This window comes from Strix uralensis, chromosome 10 (assembly GCF_047716275.1).
Source record: "Strix uralensis isolate ZFMK-TIS-50842 chromosome 10, bStrUra1, whole genome shotgun sequence".
Lineage (NCBI taxonomy): Eukaryota > Metazoa > Chordata > Aves > Strigiformes > Strigidae > Strix > Strix uralensis.
Window position 1 is genome coordinate 23,286,709 of NC_133981.1, and position 24,514 is coordinate 23,311,222.

Sequence of the window (24,514 nt, forward strand, 5' to 3'; positions counted from 1 at the left end):
TTTGCACACAGAAAATTCATTTGCTCAAAAGGACTACAGAATACATACTTGTAGACACAAAAAGTCCCCCTTGAGTACCATTTGCCAGTTCTTTTTTCTGGCAGGAGACACCATGGACTTGGCGAGCACTCCTCAATGCAGCAGAGGCATCAGGCTGGCGAAGCAGCTGCTCTCGCAGGCAGCCGGAGCAGGACTTGCTGGCCAGCCTCTCCTCTGAGAGGCTTCTGGACGCCAGCCACCATCTAATCGCGCCTGGTTGAGAGCACCTACACTGGATACTAATGACCTTGGGAATATATGTCATTGAAGTTGAGCTCCGCTAGAAGAATCCTAACAACCTCCGCACATTTTTTTTTAAAGACATAATCTACTGCATCTCTTTTTCATCCACACTTCCATTTGTGTAGCTCTCTTCTGTTATAAATATTAAAAGCAGATATTTAAGCAATTTAAATGACCTTTCAGACCAACACAAACAAGACAGCTCCTGGCAAGCGTCAGTTGTTAAATCCACAGAAATGGGTCATTTTCACAGGACAGATTCAGCAGACTTTTGCATTTCAAGTTGAAATTTGATATATTGAGCAGTTCAACCTAGGGCAATATCTCTGAAAGCTTGAAGGAACAGGGTCGAGTTATGGAACATTTTGTTATCATTTTATATGCAGAAATGGTTTGAAACAACCTCAGAAATCTTGATACTACGATTCAGAATGATTAATACAGGAAGAAATCCTGTACGTTTATCCCATTTCAATTCTCCTCCACATATAGCAGCTACCAACTTGTTTTGATTAGTACAAGCAATATTACAAGGAATGAGATGCTGCACTCCTTGTAGTTACTAATTAGCTAGACCAAACAGAAAACATTCAAAGGATTAATTTTTTCTCCCCATTTTTATTTTCTTTTTCATTATAGGAAAAACATTAGTCACACTAAGTTACACCAATGAAGCTGTATTTTCCCCTCTGTATTTCAGTATATTTCAAAACAGCTGTCTTTATAGGAATAGGTTAAGATTTCAAAAGTGAAGTTTTAGTTAGACTCTAGATAGGATAGATGATGTGATGGCATTCTGGACTTGTGCAAAGCATCTGACACTGTCCCATATGACATCCTTGTGTCTCTAAATTGGAGACACATGGATTTGACAGATAGACCACTCGGTGGATAAGGAATTGGCTGGATGGTCGCACTCCAAAGAGGCTCGATGTCTAAGTGGAAAGCAGTGGTGTTCCTCAGGGGTTGGTGTTGGGACCAGCGCTGTTTAACATCTTTGTTGGTGACATGGACAGTGGGGTTGAGTGCACCCTCAGCGAGTTCACTGACAACACTGAGCTGTGTGGTGCGGTCGACACGCTGGAGGGATGTGCCATCCACAGGGACCTGGACAGGCTGGAGAGGTGGGACCGTGTGAACCTCATGGAGTTCAACAAGGCCAAATGCAAAGTCCTGCACATGGGTCAGGGCAATCCCAAGCACAAATACAGGCTGGGCGAGGAGTGGATTGAGAGCTGCCCTGTGGAGAAGGATTTGGGGGTGTTGGTTGACAAGAAGCTCAACATGACCTGACAATGTTTGTTTTCAGCCCAGAAAGCCAACCATATCCTGGGCTGCATCAAGAGCAGTGTGGCCAGCAGGTCAGGGAGGGGATTCTGCCCATCTACTCTGATCTTGTGAGACCCCCCTGCAGTGCTGTGTCCAGCTCTGGGGGCACCATCATCAGAAGGACATTGACATGCTTGAGCGGGTCCAGAGGAGGCCACAAAGATGCTCAGGGGGCTGGAGCACCTCCCCTGTGAGGACAGGCTGAGAGAGTTGGGGGGGGTTCAGCTGGAGAAGAGAAGGCTCCGGGGAGACCTTAGAGCAGCCTCCCAGTACTTAAAGGGGCTACAGGAAAGGTGGGGAGGGACTCTTGATCAGGGGGTGTAGGGATAGGATGAGGGGTAATGGCTTTAAACTGAGAGGGTAGATTTAGATTAGATGTAAGGAAGAAATTCCTCCCTGTGAGGGTGGTGAGACACTGGCACAGGTTGCCCAGAGCAGCTGTGGCTGCCCCCTCCCTGGAAGGGTTCAAGGCCGGGTTGGACGGGGCTTTGGGCAACCTGGGCTGGTGGAAGGTGTCCCTGCCCATGGCAGGGGGGTGGGACTAGATGAGCTTTAAGGTCCCTTCCAACACAAACTATTCTGTGACTCCCTACAGTGAGTTTCATTTATTGAGGACTTTGTCAGCTCTGGCAGACATGTTAACTGAAAGTGTTTATGCTGATATTTTAGCCTGGGTATTAAGGTACGCTCCCTGACTAGATGAATTTACACTTAAATGTAGTTCACAAAGCAGTCTGATAGGGAGGGAAGCATCACTGTGACATAGGTCTCTTGGCATGGACACAAATATAGCATAACCAGAGAATAGGTTTATCTTTAATGCTAACTGTATTCATTACAGTAAGAATAAAAAAACCAAACCAAAACCCAACAACCACCCACCCCAACTTGTCTTCAGTTTGTAAAGATACTGGGAACTATGACTACACATGTTTACAGATGGAATGTTCTTTGAAGTAAAAAAGAATGAGACTTTAATACTCTGAAGCAGTACCTGCCTTTTACGCTTCAGCCAAAATCAGCCCTACCATACAGACATACCAGCTGAACTCTATCAGTTTATAAGAAGCCTAAGTTTGTGCCAATGTTTTCACAGAGCTAGGCACTGAACCAGAAGTACAGCCAGAGACATGCAATCTATTCATCCCACAAGAAAATAAAAGCAATTTTAAGATTTTCTTTATTGATGCTACATCAACTGATTTCTGAAAAGAAATATAAAGTACTTACCATATTTTTAGTATACACACCATAACTGTATATTTTCCTTAAGTTTTTTCACAGTTTTTAGGGCATGATTAATAAGAGAATTAGAATATATTACTATGAAGATGTTCATTCAGTTCTTCCTAAAATTCAAAATAAGCACACTTTCAAATCAATTTTTTATATATTATATGCAATTCTATGGAAGTGTAAACCACAGAAATATTATAATGAATTCTAATCGTAAGCCTCTTGAACATAAGTTTGTCTAAAACAATTAGTCTCTTTCCCATGCAAATGTCTGAAAATAGAACAGCACATTATGAAATAAATTTGTTGTATATTCATGCAACCATTGTGGATTGCTAGTAACCACCCTTAACAGTAACCACACCACTGAGATACGTTTGAGTTTGATATTTTGAAAATCCAAGCACAAAATATCATAACAGCGTTTAACTTTACCATCTAATGTTGTCTCTTTTTTTAAAAAAAAAACCACACTTCAAAAATGAAAAAAAAGAGTAATTAAAATACATTCCTGACCTTTGTTTCTGACATGGTCTCTAAGAATAAAAGTCTTGACAAAGTAGTGATTTTTTTGAGGAACTCCCAAGTGTGCTTTACCACCACCATGTTTGGCAAGGCCTCTCTTGTCCAGTAGCCATTCCTATCACAGACCATGCATAGAGAAGGGTACAAAATTACAGGAAATTGGGTTTGTTGAGCCTGGAGGCAAGAGCACCTGGGGCAGCTAACACCAGCCTTCTAGTACCTGGGAGGAGGTTACTGAGGATGAGGGAGCCAAGCTGTTCACTGAGGTGCGTAGCTGGGGAACAAGACAGCTGTCAAACAGAAACAGGGCAGGTCCTGACTAAACAAGGCAAATTTTTTTCCCCTGTGAGGATAACCAAGCACTCAAACAGAGCACCAGAGCAGTTAGGAAATCTTCAGCTTTGGAGGTTTTCAAAATCTGACTGGAGAAACCCTGAGCAAACCGGTCTGATTTCAGTGTTGATCCTGCTTTGAGCAGGAGGTTGGAGCAGATGACCTCCCAAGGTCACTTAAATAATTCTGTGATTCAATCATATTCTGATACTACCCCAGTTTCCAAGAACCTACAGTTCAGTGACTCCCTAACCACAGGAGCGTCTTAGAGGCTAACAAGCCCGGGTAAATTTTTCTTCCATGACTATGTCTTGTGAATCTGTATGAACTCAGTATCAACTATGTTCTGTGCCAGAGCATTGCAAAGTTTTTTTATGCTTTACAGGAAAAAAAAATACTTCTATTTTCTTAATCAGCCTTCATTTTCTGCTCAGTAGCTATGATTACTGGGGAGGTTTAATGATTCCTCTTACTCACTCTCTATAAAACTCTCAATCCTATTGACTTTTTGTGTTCCTTTCTCCCATCCCACCAGTTGCCCCTCTGCAGGCCAAAGGGCAGGGTAGTTAATCATTCTTTGTACAGAAGCTATTCCTTGGATCATTTCTGACTCCTTTCTCCTTCTCTTTTACCACTCCACTGCAGTACAACATCTACAGATCAAGATTGCTTTTTTGTAAAAAATGAAGAAAAATTTCAGCAAATAACAAGAGCAGCTGTCTTGCTCCATACAGTTGCCCTTCTCACAAAAAAAAGAAAAAAAATTGTTTTTCATGGCAGGCTCAACTTTTTACTTCCTTATAGGAGTGGGATCACTGAAGGCCTATTAATAAAAATTATGGAGGGAACTTTACTAAGCAGATTATTAGGTTGCAACTTCCAGACGTAATTGTCTTTGGAGGTTCTCATTGCTTCTCTGGCCACATGGAATAGTGATGAGGACTAGGGCAATATGCCACCTTTGCTAGTCAAAAGGAAGACAGATGGTACTGGAGGCAGTGATCAAAGTTACAGTAGGTAAATCTGTTCTGTTTTCATAATTGTGGAGGCTGTTAAATTTGCTAGATGAATTTCAAGAAAACATGCCTATTAATTCAGGTTTTGCAAGCCTCAGTAGTATAGGTTATTTTGGTTCTTTAAAAAAAAATATTTAAAGATGTTTTCAGTATAAATAAATCAGAATATTTTTCTTGCTGGAAACAAAGTTAATTGACTTCCATTTTACTTAAATGGTAAACTGGGCATTTCTTGCAACATTTGCTCCAGAAAAGTACTAATTTTAGGCTAACTTAAAATGCAGCCAAAACTTCAGACTAGAAGCTAACTGCAAAACTAGAGCTAACTGCAAATATATCAGAAGAACACTAGTTTTCTGACAATGCTAATACTATGATGAACTATGAAGCTAATTGCTAGCCATCTGACCACTCAGCCTTACTAAAGAGCTATATCTAAGCAGTATTTTTTCTTTATGCTACATCTGATGCCCCCCCAAAACTAATGGGGAAAAAAAAAAAAAGGAATTCCTCATATTTAGGATTATATTTCAGATAATAATGTGGAGCTGTGGCATACTAGATCGCATGCTTTGTCAGAGAAGCATATTCTTCTGCTTTTGTATGGGCACAAACTGAGAACTGATACAGTTCTGTATGTGAATGTTCAACTGAGAACTTTACTGTCTGCAAGACAGTTTCAACCTTTCAGTCTTGAAGAAGATTACAAAGATATATGTGGATTGCTTATATAGGACAAAATCAACACTTGCTAAAACTGCTGAAAGAAATCCATGGAAAGAACAAAACCAGCAGGCTCCTGAGGTAGCTCAGCAAGCTTGAGAAATCCTACAAAAAGCCTTGTTTAGCATGGTACAGGAGAGGGTAAATGGAATGAAGGTCATGCCAAAGCAAAGGTCATGGCAAAGAATGAGATGTGGGTTTTCTCTTTTAAATCAGCACTGCATGCTCTTTCTCTGAGGTATCTGCATGAACTGTAACACAAACTTAAAATAAGATAGAATGGAAGTTTCATCACACAAAGCTAATGGGGTCAGTTTAGGCACGATAAACGCTTTTAAATCTTAACAGCTTTTCCGGCCAGTTTGAAGTTTAATAGACATGGGTAACAGGGTATTCTTTATTTTTTAAGAAACCAGCTGAATATCTATATCTATATGCTTAAAACCAAGCCAACACTCTCCTGTTGTAGGCAAGAAAAGCTTTCTTGAATGTTTGGTGTACAGTCCAATGCCTCACTTCTCAAATTCTGTTTTAGTATAAATATTTTTCTAATGCTCTCTAGCCATACTATTTTAGCATCATCTTTTATGGAAAAAGTCTTTCTGGGGTTGGGACTAAATTTACAACACCAACGCACCACATCCCCCTGATCCATCCATTTCTCCTCCCTAAATCACACCAAGTTTTCCTCTGTGAGATCCAGACGGCGAGCTGAATGCTTTAGCAAAGCACAGTCCTTCAGCTCTGGGAGAGGGCACAACCTGGTTAGTTTGGGGAAGAAAGGCAAAGGGACAAACAAAGGCAGCAGCTATCAAACTTCACATAGCTAGTGAGTGCTCTACCTACTTTAGTTCAGACAAGAATGCTTTGGGCAAATGAAGAAACTTAAATGCCAGGGGTGAGTCATCCACAGTAAGAAGAATACAACATAGGCTTGCCAGCAGCTCTGAGCTGATCTCTACTTTCTCAATGTACGCTCAACACTTCGTTGCTAATCTGTGCAGCTTCTCTAGAAGGTATAATTAGCTAGAGGCACGGATATAAGAGAGGCTTTTAAAAATAAAAAACAAAGGATGACAAGTTATTAATGTAGGTGGTTCAGACTTTAGCCTTTAATTTAAACTGAAGGTTAGTGTGTATAAAAAAATAAATCTTAGAACTCCCTGAAGTGTTATTGTTATTCCATGCCAATAAAGTGAAAAAACCAGAATGCTGCTTTTCTTATCCAGGGCAACAGGTGCTTCAATAACTGACATGCTGCAACACAATATATATGAAAGTGCATTCAATATATGTTGAGTGAGCAGGTCTGCACAAAATTGCAAAATGATTCAAAGTGAAATAGCTTAGCTTTTTACACAATCAATATATGAATTACCTTGTTGCTATAACGACATGAATTGCCTAGGTGGAAAACCACAACTGCTGGTGGCTCCTTCGTGTGAATTGGCTCTCGTCACGTCGTATGTCAGGCAACACATTGTGGCATTAGAGGCACTGCAGTAGCCAAATGAAGCAAAAGTTTCACTTCTTATGAAGATCAATTTCACTGTTAATTTTTTCCTTAGCAGGTGAAGGGAATAAGCTAGCTGCCTCAGGGAAGGCCAGATGGCTATGAAATACCAGCTACTCTCCACTGAAGAAAAGAATTAGCTTAGATGTGATCTCTGCTATATACAAGCCAAGTATCTTTTGCTTCTCTGATCAGTGCAATGCATCTCATACAAGTTGTCTTCCGAAACACAATTATAAGTAGATTTTATACTGCAGAGAGTAACACCAGGTCTCTCTAACATGAGTCACTAAAATGACTCAGTTCTCACTTGCTCATTATTCAGACACTGATACAATATGGCACTAGTCTGCCTTATTTAAGGCATATTTATAGAAGCTTGAGTCACCAAGTAATGAAAGCCACCTTTTGGAAATGAAACATTCGTTAAGAAGTCAGTGCACAAAATTCTAGCTCAGATGTACATTAGAGAGACTATGAGGATTTCACTAGTCACATCTGAATCCACTCATAATATAAAGCCTATTCAGCACTTTAGTAAGCAGTATGTAGTTCTCCTTCCTCAAGACCCCATCTCTTGATATGCATTTAGAAGACTTTAGATACATTTCAGTTTTTCATCACTCTTAACCACACAGACACCCAGCTACTGCATAGAAGCTTTATTATGGGAATATAATATATTAACACCATACCTGTTTTAGAATCAACCTCTCTCCTAACTTCTTGGAGGCAGAAAAGATGCATAGTTCTAAACAAAGTCAGAATCCATAAACAGAGATAAAAGAATGAGAAGTGAACCTTAGACATGAGCTCATGCTCGTACTTCCTTCCCTGCTTTCTACCCTGAAACATCACAGCCCAGACTGACTTCTAGAACTGACAGTAACACAGTATTTCCCTTCTTGGTGTTACAAAGCATTTTGCAAAACAAAAGAAAAGAAAAAGTGGAAGCTGCAGTATTTATTTTAATCTAGAAAGCTATCCTAAACAACATCTGTATGTTGCAAAACAGCAAATGCAGTTTAACAAAAAAGCTTCTAAATAAAAATTATTTGCTTAACATGCTTGTTTGTCTACATGCTAAGTGTTGATCTAATTTATTAGATAGTTTTAACATATCAGGCTGGAGACAAGACAGAAGGGCAAGGTTTCAAAGTTTTCAGTGACAATAACTTATTGAAAAAATGAAGGGGGCATTCCTTCATGATGCAATCCTCATTAGAAGAAATTAAGGAAAATCTATGATTCCATTTGTAGAAAGAGTTGCTATAAATAAAAGAATACTGTGAAACAACATAGAGTAAGAGGTGAATGAATTGTCTAGATACAGAGAAATTTAGTGTAATGAATACTGCAACTGGCTGGCCAGTTCCAAAAATACTGCCTTTAAGTAGTGCAGTCCCTGCAGATGCATACTGCCAGGAGAGAGCTTTGCAACAAATAAAATACACGTAAAAGCTTTCCTACTGTATTACTTAATACTATCTGGATGAAAAGTTAAGCATACCTTTTCTGCTAATCTGTGGAAAAAGCCCCATGTACCAAGTTTCAATAGTTGCAGCACCAGAACGTTCTATGTTCTCCTACCCAGATACCAACTCACTCAATGAATAAAACTGAAGCATAAGAAGGTGTTGGAGTTCAGTTTTGTTTTGTTTTTTTTTTTAAATATGCTTAGAGATGCCTAGTACAAAGATGGTCTCATAATATCTTCAGTGTTGCCTGCTTCCAGTGGAAAAGAAGAAATGTGGTTGGTTTTTGTGGTCACGAATTTAGAAATGTTGTTATGAAGAGGTTTTGTTTATTTGTTTCTTCCACTGGACTCCCACCTTCCCTTCTCCTGCTGCTTTGAACAGGATCAGATGTGGAAGCATTTTGTTCTAACAGAACCAATTCACATACCAAAGTGCCTTTGGAGGTTTTTACAAGTACTTACTTTTCACTACTTAACAGGAAGTATGAAAATGCCAGATATTTTCAAATCAAAATGAAGTAAATCAGTGAAATCACATTATATCAGAAGAAACCTCTATAACTGGTACCAGGGATACTGATTAAAATAGATGCAGCTTCTCAGGAGAGTCAGGGAACTGCTGAAGTGTTTTTTTTTTTCCTTTTCAGTACAAAAAGATGCTGTTAAAGCAGTCATTTCTTTCGGCTGATTATTGAAGGCTATTCAATCAAGCCCATGTTCTTCAGAAGTTAAACCTGACAGGTTTCATTAATAGATGTTTCAGAGAAATATTTCCATCATCTTTTAAGCACTACTATTAAGTAAAACAACTTCCCCCCCCCCCCCTACAGAAATAGATTGTCTTAACACAGTCTATGTCAAATATTTTATCCACTAATTAAAGGTCATTCTAAAAAAGAAAGCTAGGTATTCAGCAAAATATCCAAATATGAAGATTTAAAATCCAGTCTGATTAACTGAAGATTATTTATAATGTACATATGCTTCATGATCCGAAGTATCTTACTAAACTTTTTGTAAGTTGACTATTCTCTTACTTGAAGCATCTGCTGAAAGGAGGCAGATTAACAGATTGTTTTATGCTAAAAACAATGTTACTTGAAGCACCACTACATTATAAATAACCCTTTTGATGAGTCAGCAGATGAGTCCCTTGTTTGTAGAAGTTTTGATGACACTTTGAATGAAACGATTTTGTCACCCAAAATGTTACTCTCTCACTATACATGTTCCATTAAGTTTTTGTATTTCATCAAAGCTTAAAAGTGACTAAGTCATCTCAGGTGATGGAATTAGATTTACTAAGGCTGACACTCTCAACATGCCAGGGGAATCGTGGTTTTACTTCAAGATGGGGGGGTGGGGGCTCCTGACAACGTATTATTCACGCAAGATCCAGAAGAGGGCAATGTCTTGCTTTGGAAAAGATTTCATACCCAACTCCCTTTGCTCAGATATGTAGGCAAGCAGGAATAAATAGTAGTGCTATTAGGAAAATCACAAGCAAATATTCTGAAAGGAAGCTAAGAGAGCATGATTCAGTTTAATTTTGCTCATTTCCAGCCAGTATTAGAGCTACCCAGAATAATGACATTTTGACTTCCCGCTACACAAGATAAACTGACAAAATTCACCCCGCAAGGAAGCACTTTGTTTCTTCTGATCAGGTGATCAGAAGACCATCTACCAAGAGTTTCCAAATCCAAATATTATTTAACTTGATGCAAAACACCTGGAAGTGCTGCTATCCCAGGTCTTCATTGTGCCCTTCTGATAGTTGGACGCTCTCACTAATGCACAGAGAAACACAAGGAATTGTTCTTCCTTTTCATTAGAGACTAATAGAGAATGATCAGTGGTACCTGCTTTAAAACCCAAATCTTTTTAAGGCAGAGCAAGAAGCCCTATAAACTCCTCACGGTCAGGCGGAATGGGCCCAGAAAGTCATCACAGAAGTACCAGTTGAATTAAGCACATTCATTCATCTCACCATTTTTCAGGACCAGTTTGGGCCTTTTCAGACACACAGAAACATCCGTAGCACGGCAGAAGTCAGTAAGTTGAAACATCTGTTTTAGAAACAGCAAGATCTGACTGACGTTTTTTATTAACTATAGTTGGAAAACTTAATTCAATTTGGAAGCTTCCACACGAAAATGCTGTGAGAAAAAACACTGAGGAAATGAGGGAAAACTACTCAACTACTTTATGAAGACATTTAGAAATTTTGTCTTTTTTTGAGGTTAAGATGAAAATATTTTCAAAATTCATACAATACAGAATTCCATCAGTAAATCTAAGCTTCAGACTGAAATGAAGAAAACAAAAAAATAATGAAAAAACTCCTCCTTTAAATCAGAACCATCAGTGTGAGATCCAAAGGAAACTGTCTAAACTTTTACTAAAAGAAATTAGTGCAGCAGACCCAGTTCTGACCTAAAACAACTGATGGATTACAATAGCTGTAATATTGGTCCAATTCATGATTAAGCTTTGTAAATCAATCTTTATGCTGTCTTTTCCTTACGGGCAGAACAGTCTAGACATTGAGAGTACCTGATTTTGTCAGTAAGGATGATTTGTTTGGGGGTTTTGTTTGGAGGGGGGTTTTTTGTTTTGGGGGGTTTTGGTGGTTTGTTGTTGGGTTTTTTGTTTTGGGGATTTTTTTTTTTAAAGCATCGGAAAACCAAAATTCTCAAATGTGTGAATGCAATAAAGAGTGCTGAAAGCTGCCTTGAGACATCACGATTGCTATAACTGCATTATAAAAATCGATCACTTTTCACAGCACAATAAACCACCACAGTGCTGCCTTTGATGCATTTCAAAGGCTGAAAAAAAGTGTTGTAGAGTGATGAACTTCAATTCTTTGAGGTAATAACTTGTTGAATAAAGCTATGATGTCCTAAACCAAAGCAAAACTTCATGTTTCAAACATGTAAACTACACATTTGTGAAGCATCCATCTTCATCACCACACATTTATTTGTAATAGTATAAAATATTTCACTGTTATTTGTAAAAATCTGTTTCCCAGGACAGGGAAAAAGCTATTGTAGTTGAAAAGCATCATCAGTGTTGGAAGAAATAAGTATAAATTGGCAAAGGTAAATAAGGACTGAATGGAAATGAGAAATTTTTAAGTTCTAAGGTAGCCTTGGCATATGCAAGATGCCTAGTGAGCTCTCTAGCCAGGCTTATGAAAGACTTTACACAACAACTAAGCAGAACAGGGAAATTAATTAACAGTTAATACTTGGGTTGACTTAATGGATATGAAACAATCTGAGTTAGCCCTACCTTGTTTCCTTTCTTTGGAAAATGACCTTTAACCCATTATCAATCTCAGAATTGCCTAAAGACATGCTGCAACTGTGGTAAGCAGCAGTCTCCCATATGCCAGCAGAAAATATTTATTCACTGAAATTTATAATGAGCATTCACTGAAGTTTAGGTAGTAGGACCTCCCAGGTTTCTGCCACATTAGTATGTGTATCACAATTCATGTTTTAGAAATATACTGTTATTTTATTGGGTTCTTACCATTTTATTGTGCCTGTACTGATCAACAGTTCTATTCATGTAGAGGAAAAGAAAGTGCTGTTTTCCCTTCTCCTATATTTAACCCATAGGGTTAAAAGTCCCTATTAACCTGCATGCTGCCTCCTCATTCTGTTAGGGAGCCATAGCTCCTCTTCCATAAATACCCGCTTGCAATTGCTCTGCTGACTGTAGTGATTGAGTCTGGGGGAAATCTGATCCTATCTCAAATGCCAGCTTCAGCAAACCGTGTACAACTATTCTGTTAAAGATTGAAAGTACAGACCTCTGAGATAAAGGTACTACACACAGGCAGACTGACAGACAGCAGCTTGCCCTCGCTTTCCCCTACCCAGTGTACCAACGCTACAGGATCAGCCAGACACAGCTGGGTTAAGCAGTAGAAAGATTTCCAAGGTGAGGCACGTGCATGTGAAAGAAGTGGCAGCGTTCCTCTGTGGGGCTCTCACGGGAGAAGGGCAGCATGTGGATAGGACCACTGCCCAGAAACGCCACTGAGGACCACTGCCCAGAAACGCCACTAGATGAAGTGCCAGGGCCCTTGCAGTCAGCAAAACAGACAGCACCATAGTTCGCTTCAGCTAATATTTCCACATCTGAAGAGATTAACTGAAGACATGAAAGCCAGCACAAAGGACAACCAAACCATATAATGCTCAAAGCCTGTGAGCCACTACAAGATGTCTTTATGTCTGGGTTGAGGCTCTGAACATTGATGGATTGTCAAGTATCCCGGGAGGCATCTCTGCCCAGCACACAAAATCCTGCATCACCTTTGTCATGCTCAGGACCTAGACTGTCATCTAAAAATATAAATAATCTTCCTTTTACTGTATGCACAGAAACTCAGGGCAATAAGCCAAAGCTGTTGGGTCATCTAAAAGGTATCAGTTCCTTGCTACATTTAATGTTTTGCATAAGACACCATTTCTTTAACAACAACAAATCGCTTCAGTTAGTGCCATCCTTTTAGAGAACTCCAGTTCTATAAAATTTCACTAAAGCTTCCATATAACTGAACATAAGTAATTCAGAATCTATCAGTAACTTCAAGTATTTAAATCAACTGAATGAAAGTAATGAAGCTGAAGTGTTTACTTAAATGCAAGCCAGGCAATATGAACATTCCTTAGCAGGCTTTCTGGGCATGAAGATAAAAGATTGAGAGCAAACTGAACAGAAACTGACCTGTGGTGCACATGGCTGAATGCAAACGTACCCGACGTGTTCTGGACATGCCTCGAATACAGAGAGCTTCCTGGAAAGCCATTTACAAGAGTAACAAGGAAAGGTAAAGAACAAGGAATTTCAGTTAATAGGTATCTTCACCACTCTGTTGGGTACACTTGTTGGAAGTTTGGACTCTTGACCTAGCTCAGCATCCATCATAACTAGACACCAAAAGACAAAGAACATATTAACCTCAAGAAAGGTACTTTATATAATCTTTTGACAAAAGCACCAACACCAACCAGTGGCCTCAAAGTCACTTACAACCCTATTAATAGTCCACTGCATGCAGTGTTTTTACTCATCTCTAGTAACTCAGAATTTCATCTTACAGGCTGATACACAAGGGAAAAAAGAAATATCACAGTGTAAGCAAGATACAAGCATTGTTTCTACAGACCCTTTCAAAAGGAGCATGAAGCCTCCAATAAGATGTGTTTCTGCCTATAAATAAATATACTTTATACACGTGATTACAAATTGGAAAAGATTTTAGAGGTACGGGAGCGCTGACCTTCATGTTTTCACATCACGCGCTATAAAGCAATGTGAAAAGTATGGCTGATAGTGCAATTTTTTTCTCCAATTTTCTTTTTTTTTTTCCAAACCATGCTGGATGTGGCCCACTGGGGGAAAAAATAAATCTAAATGTAGGCAAAAGCTCTTTTATTCCGCATCTTTCCTGCCAATTCCTTTAGAGTATGGCCATCTCCTTGTGCTAAGAAACAAAAAAGCACAACTTGGTGCATTCTTGGCTCTGCAAACATGCTACTGGGACTGGCGATTGACTTGAAATACTAACACTGCCTCTAGCATAGATTTCCATGAGTAAGAAAAGTATATACCTGAGCTTTTAATTACTCGCCTCCTGTACTTTGAATTTGCTACACTAGTTGATATAAGAATGAATTGTGCAGCTACTACGTATAAATGCTACCATATTAGATACAATGGTTGTACAAATATTTGGCAAACAATCACACTGCATTAGAAATCTAAAGCCTCCTTAGAGGTTATGACACGCTCACCCTAACGAGACAAAAAATAAAAAAACCATCAGGGACATTTTGTTTTATGTTATAATTATTTACATTACATTCTTTTCATGTGTGCTATTTTTTTCTAGCTTCACAAGTATTTGCATTGGGTTCTACATTTGTTAAAGCAATGAAACTTTAAGATCCAAACATCTTTTCAATTTAACTTTTATCTTTATGAAGTCTGCATGACATCTTTTTTATATAGGCAATTGGCATAAAAATTACAGATGTGGAAAATGTGCAATCAACTGTTGTGTTTGCCATAGCACAGTGTTTAAGAAGCATCAGGAATCAAAGAAAATCCATTTGGCTTTATGACTTAAAAGTAGATGAATGAATAAAACTGGAATAAACCCACCAAGAGCAAAATGGGGTGGAGGGGAAAGACAGGGGTACAGCAGGAAATGGAGAAAACATACATAAAAAGGGAAGAGACAACATCAGGCTTTCTTCCTCCTTAAGGATATTATGCAAACAAAAATTTTTGGAAATTTGAGCACTTCATGTCTGTGTAAAATCAGACCAAGTCTGATAGTGCTAGAGTAGTATTTTTGTCTTTCAAAAGACAGCTCTTTCCATTTATTCCCTGTCTAATGGTTAAAATAAAGACACAAACAACAGTGCACAGAAGTCTGCGAGGTTTTAAACACAACTAAGGTTGAGATCAGAGCTGCAGTTTAGAGAAGATCACTCAAAAGGTGTGTGTCCCCATTCTGGTCACCCCTCCAGCTTTGTACATACATACCCATACAAACCGTAAAAAAACCCAGGGCATGGAGCACTGAGAAAAACAGGCAGCCTTGGTATTACACTATGTAAGGCAGCATACACAATCAGCCAAATAATGTTGCCATTTTTACCCATCCTGAAAGTAAACCAACCACCTCTAAGAAACAGATGTGGAAACATAAAAGTGACTTTTCTCCGGGCAACCATCTTTAGTCAGGGAAAAATACCTGATGAGACTGACATTTGATATTTGGAAATAACCAAACTTACCAACAGCCCCATGTAGGGGAAAGGGGAAAAAAAAAAAGAAGTAAACTGAATTGCTTTTGAAATTAATTCCCTCTCCTACCTCTTATTTTTCTATCACCCCAGAACCATTCTTCAGATCTAGCAAGGCAGGAACTAAATTCTTATGAACAGACTTCATCTTAGTCATGCAAATATACCCATGAATCTGCCAGAATTATTTTTATAAAGATAAATACAAGTGTTTTATCATTCTCCTGACATTCTGAATGTCTATTACATCCTTGAATATGGAAAATAGAGAATTGTTACTAGAAGACCAAAGCATCAAACTCTGGATGTGCCAATTTCAAAAAAGCTGCCCTGATGCTGAGAATGAAGGGCAGAGACTCAAAGCACAGCCATGGAGCTGCATTTTTTTTTTCCCCTAATACGTGAAATTTCCACGTTCCCAGTTATCACTTAAAAGAATTACATCTCAATTTCACAAACTTTAAAAATAAATAGATCATCTCCATGAAGAGTTTGCACATGAGACCCAGAGACATACTTGCAGGAATACTCTCACATATTCTATGAGTGAATACAATAAACACCCGTAATTAATCTGTATCTATAAACATCTGTATTTTTAAAGTTCAAGGAAACTTTTATATAATTCTGGTACGACACGCTACCTTGTGCACAATTAACCTGCTATCTTTTAAGCTCCAGTATGCACAAGAAATTCAAATAGTCTATTGCAACAGATGCAGAACTCCTCTTCTGATAAAGGTACACATTTCAGAAAAGAGAGAGCAGAAGAGATGACAGAACCATGCTGCTTTGATATAGGACTGGACTTCCAGAAGAACAAAAGGAAGAAATAACTTTTTTGAGCAGCATTAGGCTGCTTAGCTACATGCAGTTGCTAAGCCAGTGAGCCTCCTCTGGATGTTTTACAAGCCCATTTGGGCTGATTTATAAACACAAACCAAGGAAAAGATTTTCAGGTGTAACATGAGATTCCATCTCATACCCCAGTCATACATCAATACGTTCAACTCCCATTTTCTGCAGAGGTGCAATAGTCATCAGGACACCACACCTATCACTAGAGCCCGTAAATGGCTCAAGTAAATGAGCCTTTAGGTTCCCTGCTGTTTAGACCAGAGTGTGCAGTTCTACATGAAAAAATACACCATAATTCTGTTATGTAAACATCTATTTATGTACACAGATAAACACACATATATACACAAACAGAAGTATGCTCCCTATGGAAGCCTACAAAAAACCCAACAAAAAACCTATGTGGAATGAATGATCATACTGCACTGAGTTTCCAACATTAACGAGGACTTACATCAACCATACAACATTTTCAGTCACGGATAAATATAACCCATAGCTGAATCTCAGTAGCTGGACTGTCTAGGTTAATTGGTAGGTTTAGCAGGCTTAATTCACTTTGTGTTGAGAACTGGTACCTATTAATCCTCTTCCTGATGGATACAGAGCTTTGTTACCTTTAAAAAGTCAAACAAATGCTGGAAAGTCTGACTAAAATAGTACAACATGCAGGACTTGTATAATCAGAACAAAGGTGCCAATGCTTAGGTGACAAAAAGGAAGCATTACAGGACTGATCCTTAAAAGCCCAGTGAGACACCCAAAAGACATTTTCAAACAGCATGGCATTGGTATGACAGTCATGACTTGACTCGTTTCATTTCTGTATGAAAAAGTAAGTTGTGATATCTATCTAGTATCTCAAGAAATCAGACAATCTACAGATAAAAAAGATTAAATTTGAAGGAGTGTTATAATTGCAAGCTATATTATTTGGAAACACTTCTACCTCTAAGGAGAGTCCAAATTCCCTCCCATAGCAATGCTTTTGCTTTATTTCCATTTCCCAGTTTCTGTAAGTTGGTTTCTGTGGGGTCTGGGGTTTTTTGTTCGTTTGTTTTTAAAAAGAGATTTCTGTCAGACTGCCGGTCTCAACAGCATTAGCTGAGCTTCCCAAGCACTGTTACAGCATTGCTGGGGGGGGCAGTAACAGCCATTCACAGTACTGTACAGCAGTAAGTTGCAGGCACCAGTTATCTTATCCACTTACATTCAGCACGAAGTTTGGAGGGTGGGGGGGAGACTCTTCCGTCATCTATAGATTTCCCATACTGGTTTACTAAAGGATTCAGTTTTGATGCATTAATGCAACTTGAACACACATGCACTGAGACAATCACTAGTAATTTTGCTACTAGTTTTCTGCATTTCTACTCTAAGCTTCATGCTTATATGAATATCAAGCTTTGATAGTCTTCTATACTGGGGTACAAGAAAACGATAACTAAAAGGCCAATTCCACCAAATAAATGGCCCACACCTTGTTATTTTTTTTTCTCCATGCTTGAGGGAAGCTGCCGTTCGCCATGTGGATGACTTTCTTTCCTTTCAGGCATTATCTTTAATACACCTATCAAATAGCACCTTTCAGGTTTATCATTCATGGGGTACTTCACAGAATCACAGAATCATTCAGGTTGGAAAACACCCTTGGGATCATCGAGTCCAACCCTCAGCCCGACTCTACAAAGTTCTCCCCTACACCACATCCCCCAACAGCTCATCTAAACCACCCTTAAACACATCCAGGGACGGTGACTCCAACACCTCCCTGGGCACCCTATTCCGCTGTCTGACCACTCTTTCTGTGAAAATTTTTTTCCTAATGTCCAGTCTGAACCTCCCCTGTTGCAGTTTAAAGCCGTTCCCTCTTGTTCTGTCACTAATCACCTGTGAGAAGAGACCAGCACCAACCTCTCTACAATGTCCTTTCAGGGAGCTGTAGAGAGTGATGAGGTCTCCCCTCACCTTCTCCTCCTCACACTGAACAGTCCCAGCTCCTTCAATCGCTCCTCACAGGATTTATTCTCCAGGCCCTTCCCCAGCTTCGTTGCCCTCCTCTGCCCTCGCTCCAGCACCTCGAGATCTCTCTTGGATTGAGGTGCCCAAAACTGGACACAACACTCCAGGTGTGGCCTCACCAGTGCAGAGCACAAAGGGACTATCACCTCCCTGCTTCTGCTGGTCACACTATTTCTAATACAAGCTCTCCTCCTGACTGCAGCAGAAATTGTATTCTTAGCAGCAATTTCCCCCCAATCTTCATTAATACTGGAGTTTTTCTTTAATCCTTGCTGACCTGTCTTCATATTTTGTTGCCAACCCTACACCTCCTGTTTGCTAAATCACATTCTCAGCTCATTTTGCTCCCTACTCCTGTTACTGCTCCACAAGTTTGTGTTTCTTCTCTCTCGGTACAGCTAGTTCTGTGAACACCCACATTTGCTTGCCCTTGTGTGGTAAAGGAGAAGACATTGTTTTGTCTGGACTGGCTTCTCTTCTGACTTATCAACATAATGCAAGGACAGGGTGACTCCTGTGGGAGACCACCCCACTAGAAAACACTACTGTTTTCCTAAATTAGCCAATGTTACCCATTCCTTTTGATGAGAATGTTGATCTTCGTCACAAAAACAAATAATTTTGTAGCTGAGAACAAAGCACTCTGCAAAATTTAAAGCCCTACAACTATCAATAAAGCTGGAAGGAAGCTCTAAGAGCAAAGCATACATTCTGTGTGTTCAACACTTCCACATGTAAATGGATTTAAACGAAAATGGTATCAGTCCTGAAAAGGTAAGTGCTTGGAAAGGAAACTTTTGCTGTGATTGTTTTTTATACTAAAATTACTAAGCAATCACATAAACATTGACAACTCTCATATCTCTTTCATACTGAGACTTTCACTGTCCCCTGTCATGGTAGCATCTCACCTCAGAGCATGAAACCCAAAAGCATTATTAGCCACCAGGACTATGATTTCATTATAATGTGATTTCCCACACACACATTTAAGAAAGCATTGAAATTGTAATTTCAGACTGCGTCTACTGATGTGTTCCTTTATTATCTACACATTTCTTCATGGGACAGAAATGTACATTATCTGCAGATCGCTAATGCAGCACCGTTTTATGGTATATGACTCACTACTCATATGTACCAAACTCAAATACTCTGTCTTCAAGGCTCACTCTACACAAGTCTGGGTTACTATTCTCCTGATAGCTTGAAAGTGTTAAGCTACTTAACGCTTCCTTTCTCAAGCTAAGTGTTCCTGTATTGTTGGGATTTTCAGTGACTGTAATTATCTCATGTAGTGCTACAAACAACACTTTTCTACAGGAATATTACTTATAAATCGGAGTTTTACTGCCTTCGCTTTGGATTGGATGCTAATGAGCTAGTTGGATAACAACTCTCGTAATACTTCCACAGCATGTGGGCCTCCTACTTTTCTTTTAGCCCAGATTCCATAATCCAAGTATACTGGGAATCTAGCAATCTTTCAGAAGCATGGAGGACACGAAAGCCCCCATGTGTATTTTATCACAGCATTTAGAAGCTTATGCTTCAAAGCCACAAGCCATTTTACAAAATCAACATGAGATAAATGTTTTTCCAGATTCATTCTTTGATCAATATTGACATCATCAAGGTTGGGAACGATAATTTGTTGACCCATACTCCACCTGAAGTCAGTGACAGAAGGTACAAAAAAAAAAATATTTGCACAATCACCTCCACATCACAACCTTTTTATTTGCTTCTCTCTCCAAATAAAACAAACACCCTTGAAAGACTTGTACAAGACATGAGTGCAGTTCGTTGCCATATGTCAGTGGAACAGGAGCATGTGCCTGAGGGTTTCGGTCTGTTGTAATAGAAGCCCCACCCTGTTAATGCTAACGTGACTGTTTCAAGTGAAATATTCATCTAGTTCCCTGAGACAAAAATCTGCTCTGAGCAAACGATCTGAAGGCAGATTTGTTACAGACCAGTGTAGTATCCCATCTCATCACCAGGTGCTGATCCCACTAAGTAATTAGCATGTTTCTTTAGCTCTCAGTCCTACCTACCCTGATACACAGCAGCGGGAAGCATCCACGGGAAGGACACAGCAGCGGTTGGAACGGGTAGCTCTGCAGGAAATTAAACATAAAATTGACCACACATTAGCTAAGCAAACTGAGCAGATGCTGAGCTTGAAGGAAATGCTGGGGCCCTAATGCTGTCAGTATTTGAGACCACTGCCTAGGAACAGACCTGAAAAGGACATTCCATTTCACTGGTCAATTTTAAGTGGTATTTCAGAAATGCCTTTGCACTAATGACTAAGGCCCTGGAAGGGGTTGGTTTGGTTTGTTAACTTTATCTCCAGCACTATGACAACAAGTTGCACACATCTTCCTTGCTTTGCAACTGTTCCAAAACTCTGAGTTTTTCAAAACCTCATAAAACTATATCAACTTTGCACTTGCCTAGAGCCAACCAAAATGGCTCTCACCACTCTGGCTGTGAATACTCTGGAAATGTACACATCAAAACTGAAAACTGAATTGCTAGGCAAAAATCCTAGGTTCTGTACAAAATACAACATGCTATTTTAAAAGAAAAAGCAAATTATAAAAAAAATCTAAAGCAGCCACAACAGTTGCAGGACTGGAAGGCAGTTTTCTTTCTTCTTCAAGAGAAAGCAGTCAGGCTATCAGGAAACTCAGAACTGATAACAAGGTCTAGTTCATAAGGCTTTCTGGGGTGGTTGGAAACCAGTATGAAGAGTTCCACTGTGGGGGGACAGGGACAATTCATTGGTGACTAGCTTGAAATGCTTAAACTTCTCTAGAGTCTTCCTCGCTGTGACAACATAGACACATTAAAGCTGACATTACTGAGTCAGCACCTTAAGCACTGCACATTTCTGTTCAGAAAGAACTTTTAGCTAAATACCTTTGAAATGTATTAGTAACAGATAAAGGCAACTGTAGCATATAGATTAAAATTCCTGTTACAAATACAAAACCAACTGAAAACCAAACAAAGGTAACTCAACATTCTTAATTTCCAAATATCTCTTGTAATCAAAACAAGAAAACCCCACTCATTGTTTGTGACTTGTTAGATATTGATCAAGACTCCCCTATTATTACCATGTATCAAGAAAAGAGGAAGCAGGAGTTTGAGTCACTGGAAGGCTTCAGAAACTAAGACACTTTCAGAAATCTGGAAATCTTCAAGGGAATTTTAAAGGGATGGCACAGATCAAACTGGATTGAGTTTTCCCTGTCTTTTTATAAAGGTAAAAAGCATTACTTTTCCCAAAATATTATTTTTACATATACAAAAAATGTATTTTAGAGTATTACAGGAAAATGAAGTTTGTTCTTACGTTCAAGCACATTTGTTCCAGCACATTTGTTCAAGCATCTGAGAGGCAGAAATGCACCAGTTCTTATAAAGTAAGTTTCTCCTCCAATTCATACTTCTTCCACCATCCATATCTCAAATACAGTAGCAAAACTGGCCATTTACTTTTCAGCTAAGGCCCTTGGAGCTTTAGGAGGATGAAGAGGTCAAGACCTGTGTCTCCTCCAAACACCAGCACAACTCTGTTTGCTCTGATGAAGTGTTGCAAGCAAGTGCTTAGAGAAAGCAAAAATTTGCTTGGGACAGCTGTCAAGTGGGATGGGTATCAGCTGCCATCACTGTTTTGTCACTGACTTACATTCCTAAGACGCAACTGATACATTCACTGGTGCCAGAGAGGGATCACCTAGCTGATTTGGAATCTCTGGTTTATCCATTTTTGCCAAATCTAGGGCAGGCAGGTTGGAGAGGAAAGTTGGGTCCCTTCTGCACTGATGGCTTAGTCATATGCCACTATTGAGACGAACAGGGTCTCCATGCTGCCCTCCAGTAGGGTACAGACTACAACCAGCCTGCCTGGTAGGCAACTGTGGACTATTTACCAGTAACGCAGATTGTGATTAGCATCGTGTGTTGCTCCCTTACGGCTATAAACAGCCCATTGACTTTGGCAGCTGTACATTCACCATAACATGAAAAGGAATGGAAAAAAAGTACTGCATGTTTCAACCACTGAATTGATAACACTAAAGCAAAATTCATAGTTTACCAGATCCTTTTCATTTCTAAAACTTATATTTGTCATATACACAGCAGTAGAGGGTTCTATCCTTTATATATTCTAATATGATGAATCACGCTATGTTACTGAGCTACTCTCAGAAGTAATCTAAGCTTTAGAATAAAATCACTGACTACAGAAGCCTTAAGAAGAAGAAGAGAAAAAAGATCAATAAAAATATTCTCTGAAAAATAAGCTCCTATGAATGAGGGGAAGTAATTTCATGCCAAAAGGAAGTGCTCAGCTATGTGTTATGTGTCTTTGTAGCAGGTTACTTTAAAGTAGGCCTTTCTAGGAGCACATCAGTAGGAGAATACATGAACTTCAGTAATCCCATGAAAGAATAAAACAGCCCCTGCAAGTGACTCCCCCCCTCTTATGGAAGCCAGCCAGCTTCAACAGCAAGTACTCTCAAAAGAAAACCGGCCTGATAAAACCTAAAGCTACTATAATAGGCAGGGATTGTATCTGGGTGGCAATCAGCAGCATTATTTCCCTAAGTATCAGTGATGTGTTGACATTGATATCTTCACCTCTGGACTCCGACAGAATAAGCTGCCCTGAAAACAGGGGTGGTTCACCCCGTGCCACCGGCCGAGACATGGCAGCGAGCGCTCGTGCGTCCTTCCCGCGGGGACCCAGCGTGGCTTTCACCCACCCCAGGCAGATGGACAGCATTCCCACACAGTTACAAACCCTTTGATGCTCTTTTGAGAATGATGCCAAGAGGAAACCTCAGTCACAAGTCCAGCTTGTGCATGCTCTTCAGAGCACAGTTCCTCCCCAGAGGTATCACAGCTCTTTGGGATGCCTGTTCCCAATGCTATATTGAAGTAATCTGTCCCAGCACCTAAAAAGATGCCAGCTCTACTACTTAATCCTTTGGCCACAATGTCAGTATGCATACATGTTGAGGCACCCACAGCCATGTTAATAAACAAGCTACGTCTCACCCACGGCAGACTACTGTTGATTTTTACTTTGCTGGTAAATGGAAAGATATTTTTCACCCTTCACAGCTACAAATGATCACAATCTCATCTATGGTATAACCTTCAGGGTGTCTCCAAGTCCCCATGACAGCTCTTTGGGCTTTGTTTCTTTAACACATACCTTTTCCTCTTTGCAACATCTGACCTTTTAAAATCACTTTCTCCAACACTGCCAGTATGTGAAAATCAGATTACACGAAGACAATTCTTTGTTAGATACTGAAAAATAGAAGGAAAAAAAAGAAAAAAAACCCAAACAAACAGCTTTGATGATCCCTTGGTTTTGCAGGGCAAAGATCTGATGTGTCTTCTGGAAAGCATCGCTACATGTTACGCAGCAGTGCCAGTACAAGCCTCAGAGGCAGGCAGCCTGAGGAACAACTGGTACCAGAGACAAAGAAAAGGATGGTCTTTTAAGGTGAAGCACCCAAATTCTCAATCTGAGATATTAGGGAGGGGAAGCAGTGATGATTCGTCAGAAAAAAAGCAGAATTCAATCCAATGGTACCCTCTTGAAGCATGAGTAAAAGTGAGAGTAATCCATCAAAACACAATAGCAAAAAGGGCAAAGAATCAAGTCTACAACTCAGAGAGGTGGTTCAGCTCCAAAACACGGTCAGATCTGTATTTGCTAGATTTCTGTTGTTCAAGACTGGAAAGTCATAGACATGCTAACATTGCTTTATCTGAGCAGCTTTTATATTTCAGTTTTCTTAGGATGCAGTAAGTGAAATGCCTGCTTTCTTGTTTCCAAGTATTACTTCTTCATATGCCTTTAAAGACTGAAGGAATAACAAGGAACTACAGCAGGGACTGTCAACCTGCACGAGTAACAGAAGAACAAAGACCTAAACTGAAATTTGCTCTACAGCATTTCATATTATAGTTTCAGATACAGCTCTGTTCACTGCATTGTGATTCTTGGCAGCACAAATGGGAATGTTAGGTTATTACAATTCCTGCTATTTGTGCAGACTGCAATCTCTCCTCCCATCAGGAGAAAACTCTGAAAGCACTGGGTCATGAAGCTATAAAGCCTGTGATAAAAATAACTTATCAGACACTAATACACATATTTTAGCAAACGCGTGGCAAAATTAAATCTGGGTATATGTTTTTCTGCAACAGACTGATGGCACTACCACTTAGCCTGTGTACACTGTGACAATGTCAGTGCAGGGCAATGTTCTTCATAAGAAGGCTCTTACAGCATGGACGACTATGTACACACACAGATCAGTTT

The 24,514-nt window shown here is 39.6% G+C and overlaps 1 protein-coding gene across 14 annotated transcripts in view; it reads right to left on the reverse strand.

Annotated features, from left to right (window-relative positions):
* The window catches only part of IQSEC1 (IQ motif and Sec7 domain ArfGEF 1), a 356,789-nt gene that overhangs the window by 208,090 nt on the left and 124,185 nt on the right, over window positions 1-24,514 (reverse strand). For 3 of the 14 annotated variants that reach the window (XM_074879775.1, XM_074879773.1, XM_074879778.1), the window contains one exon: window positions 20,211-20,273. The exons of the other annotated variants lie outside the window; for them this stretch is intronic. In XM_074879775.1, the coding sequence (XP_074735876.1) occupies window positions 20,211-20,273 (63 nt within the window). The remainder of the gene's footprint in view (window positions 1-20,210; window positions 20,274-24,514) is intronic. 14 annotated transcript variants of the gene reach the window in all.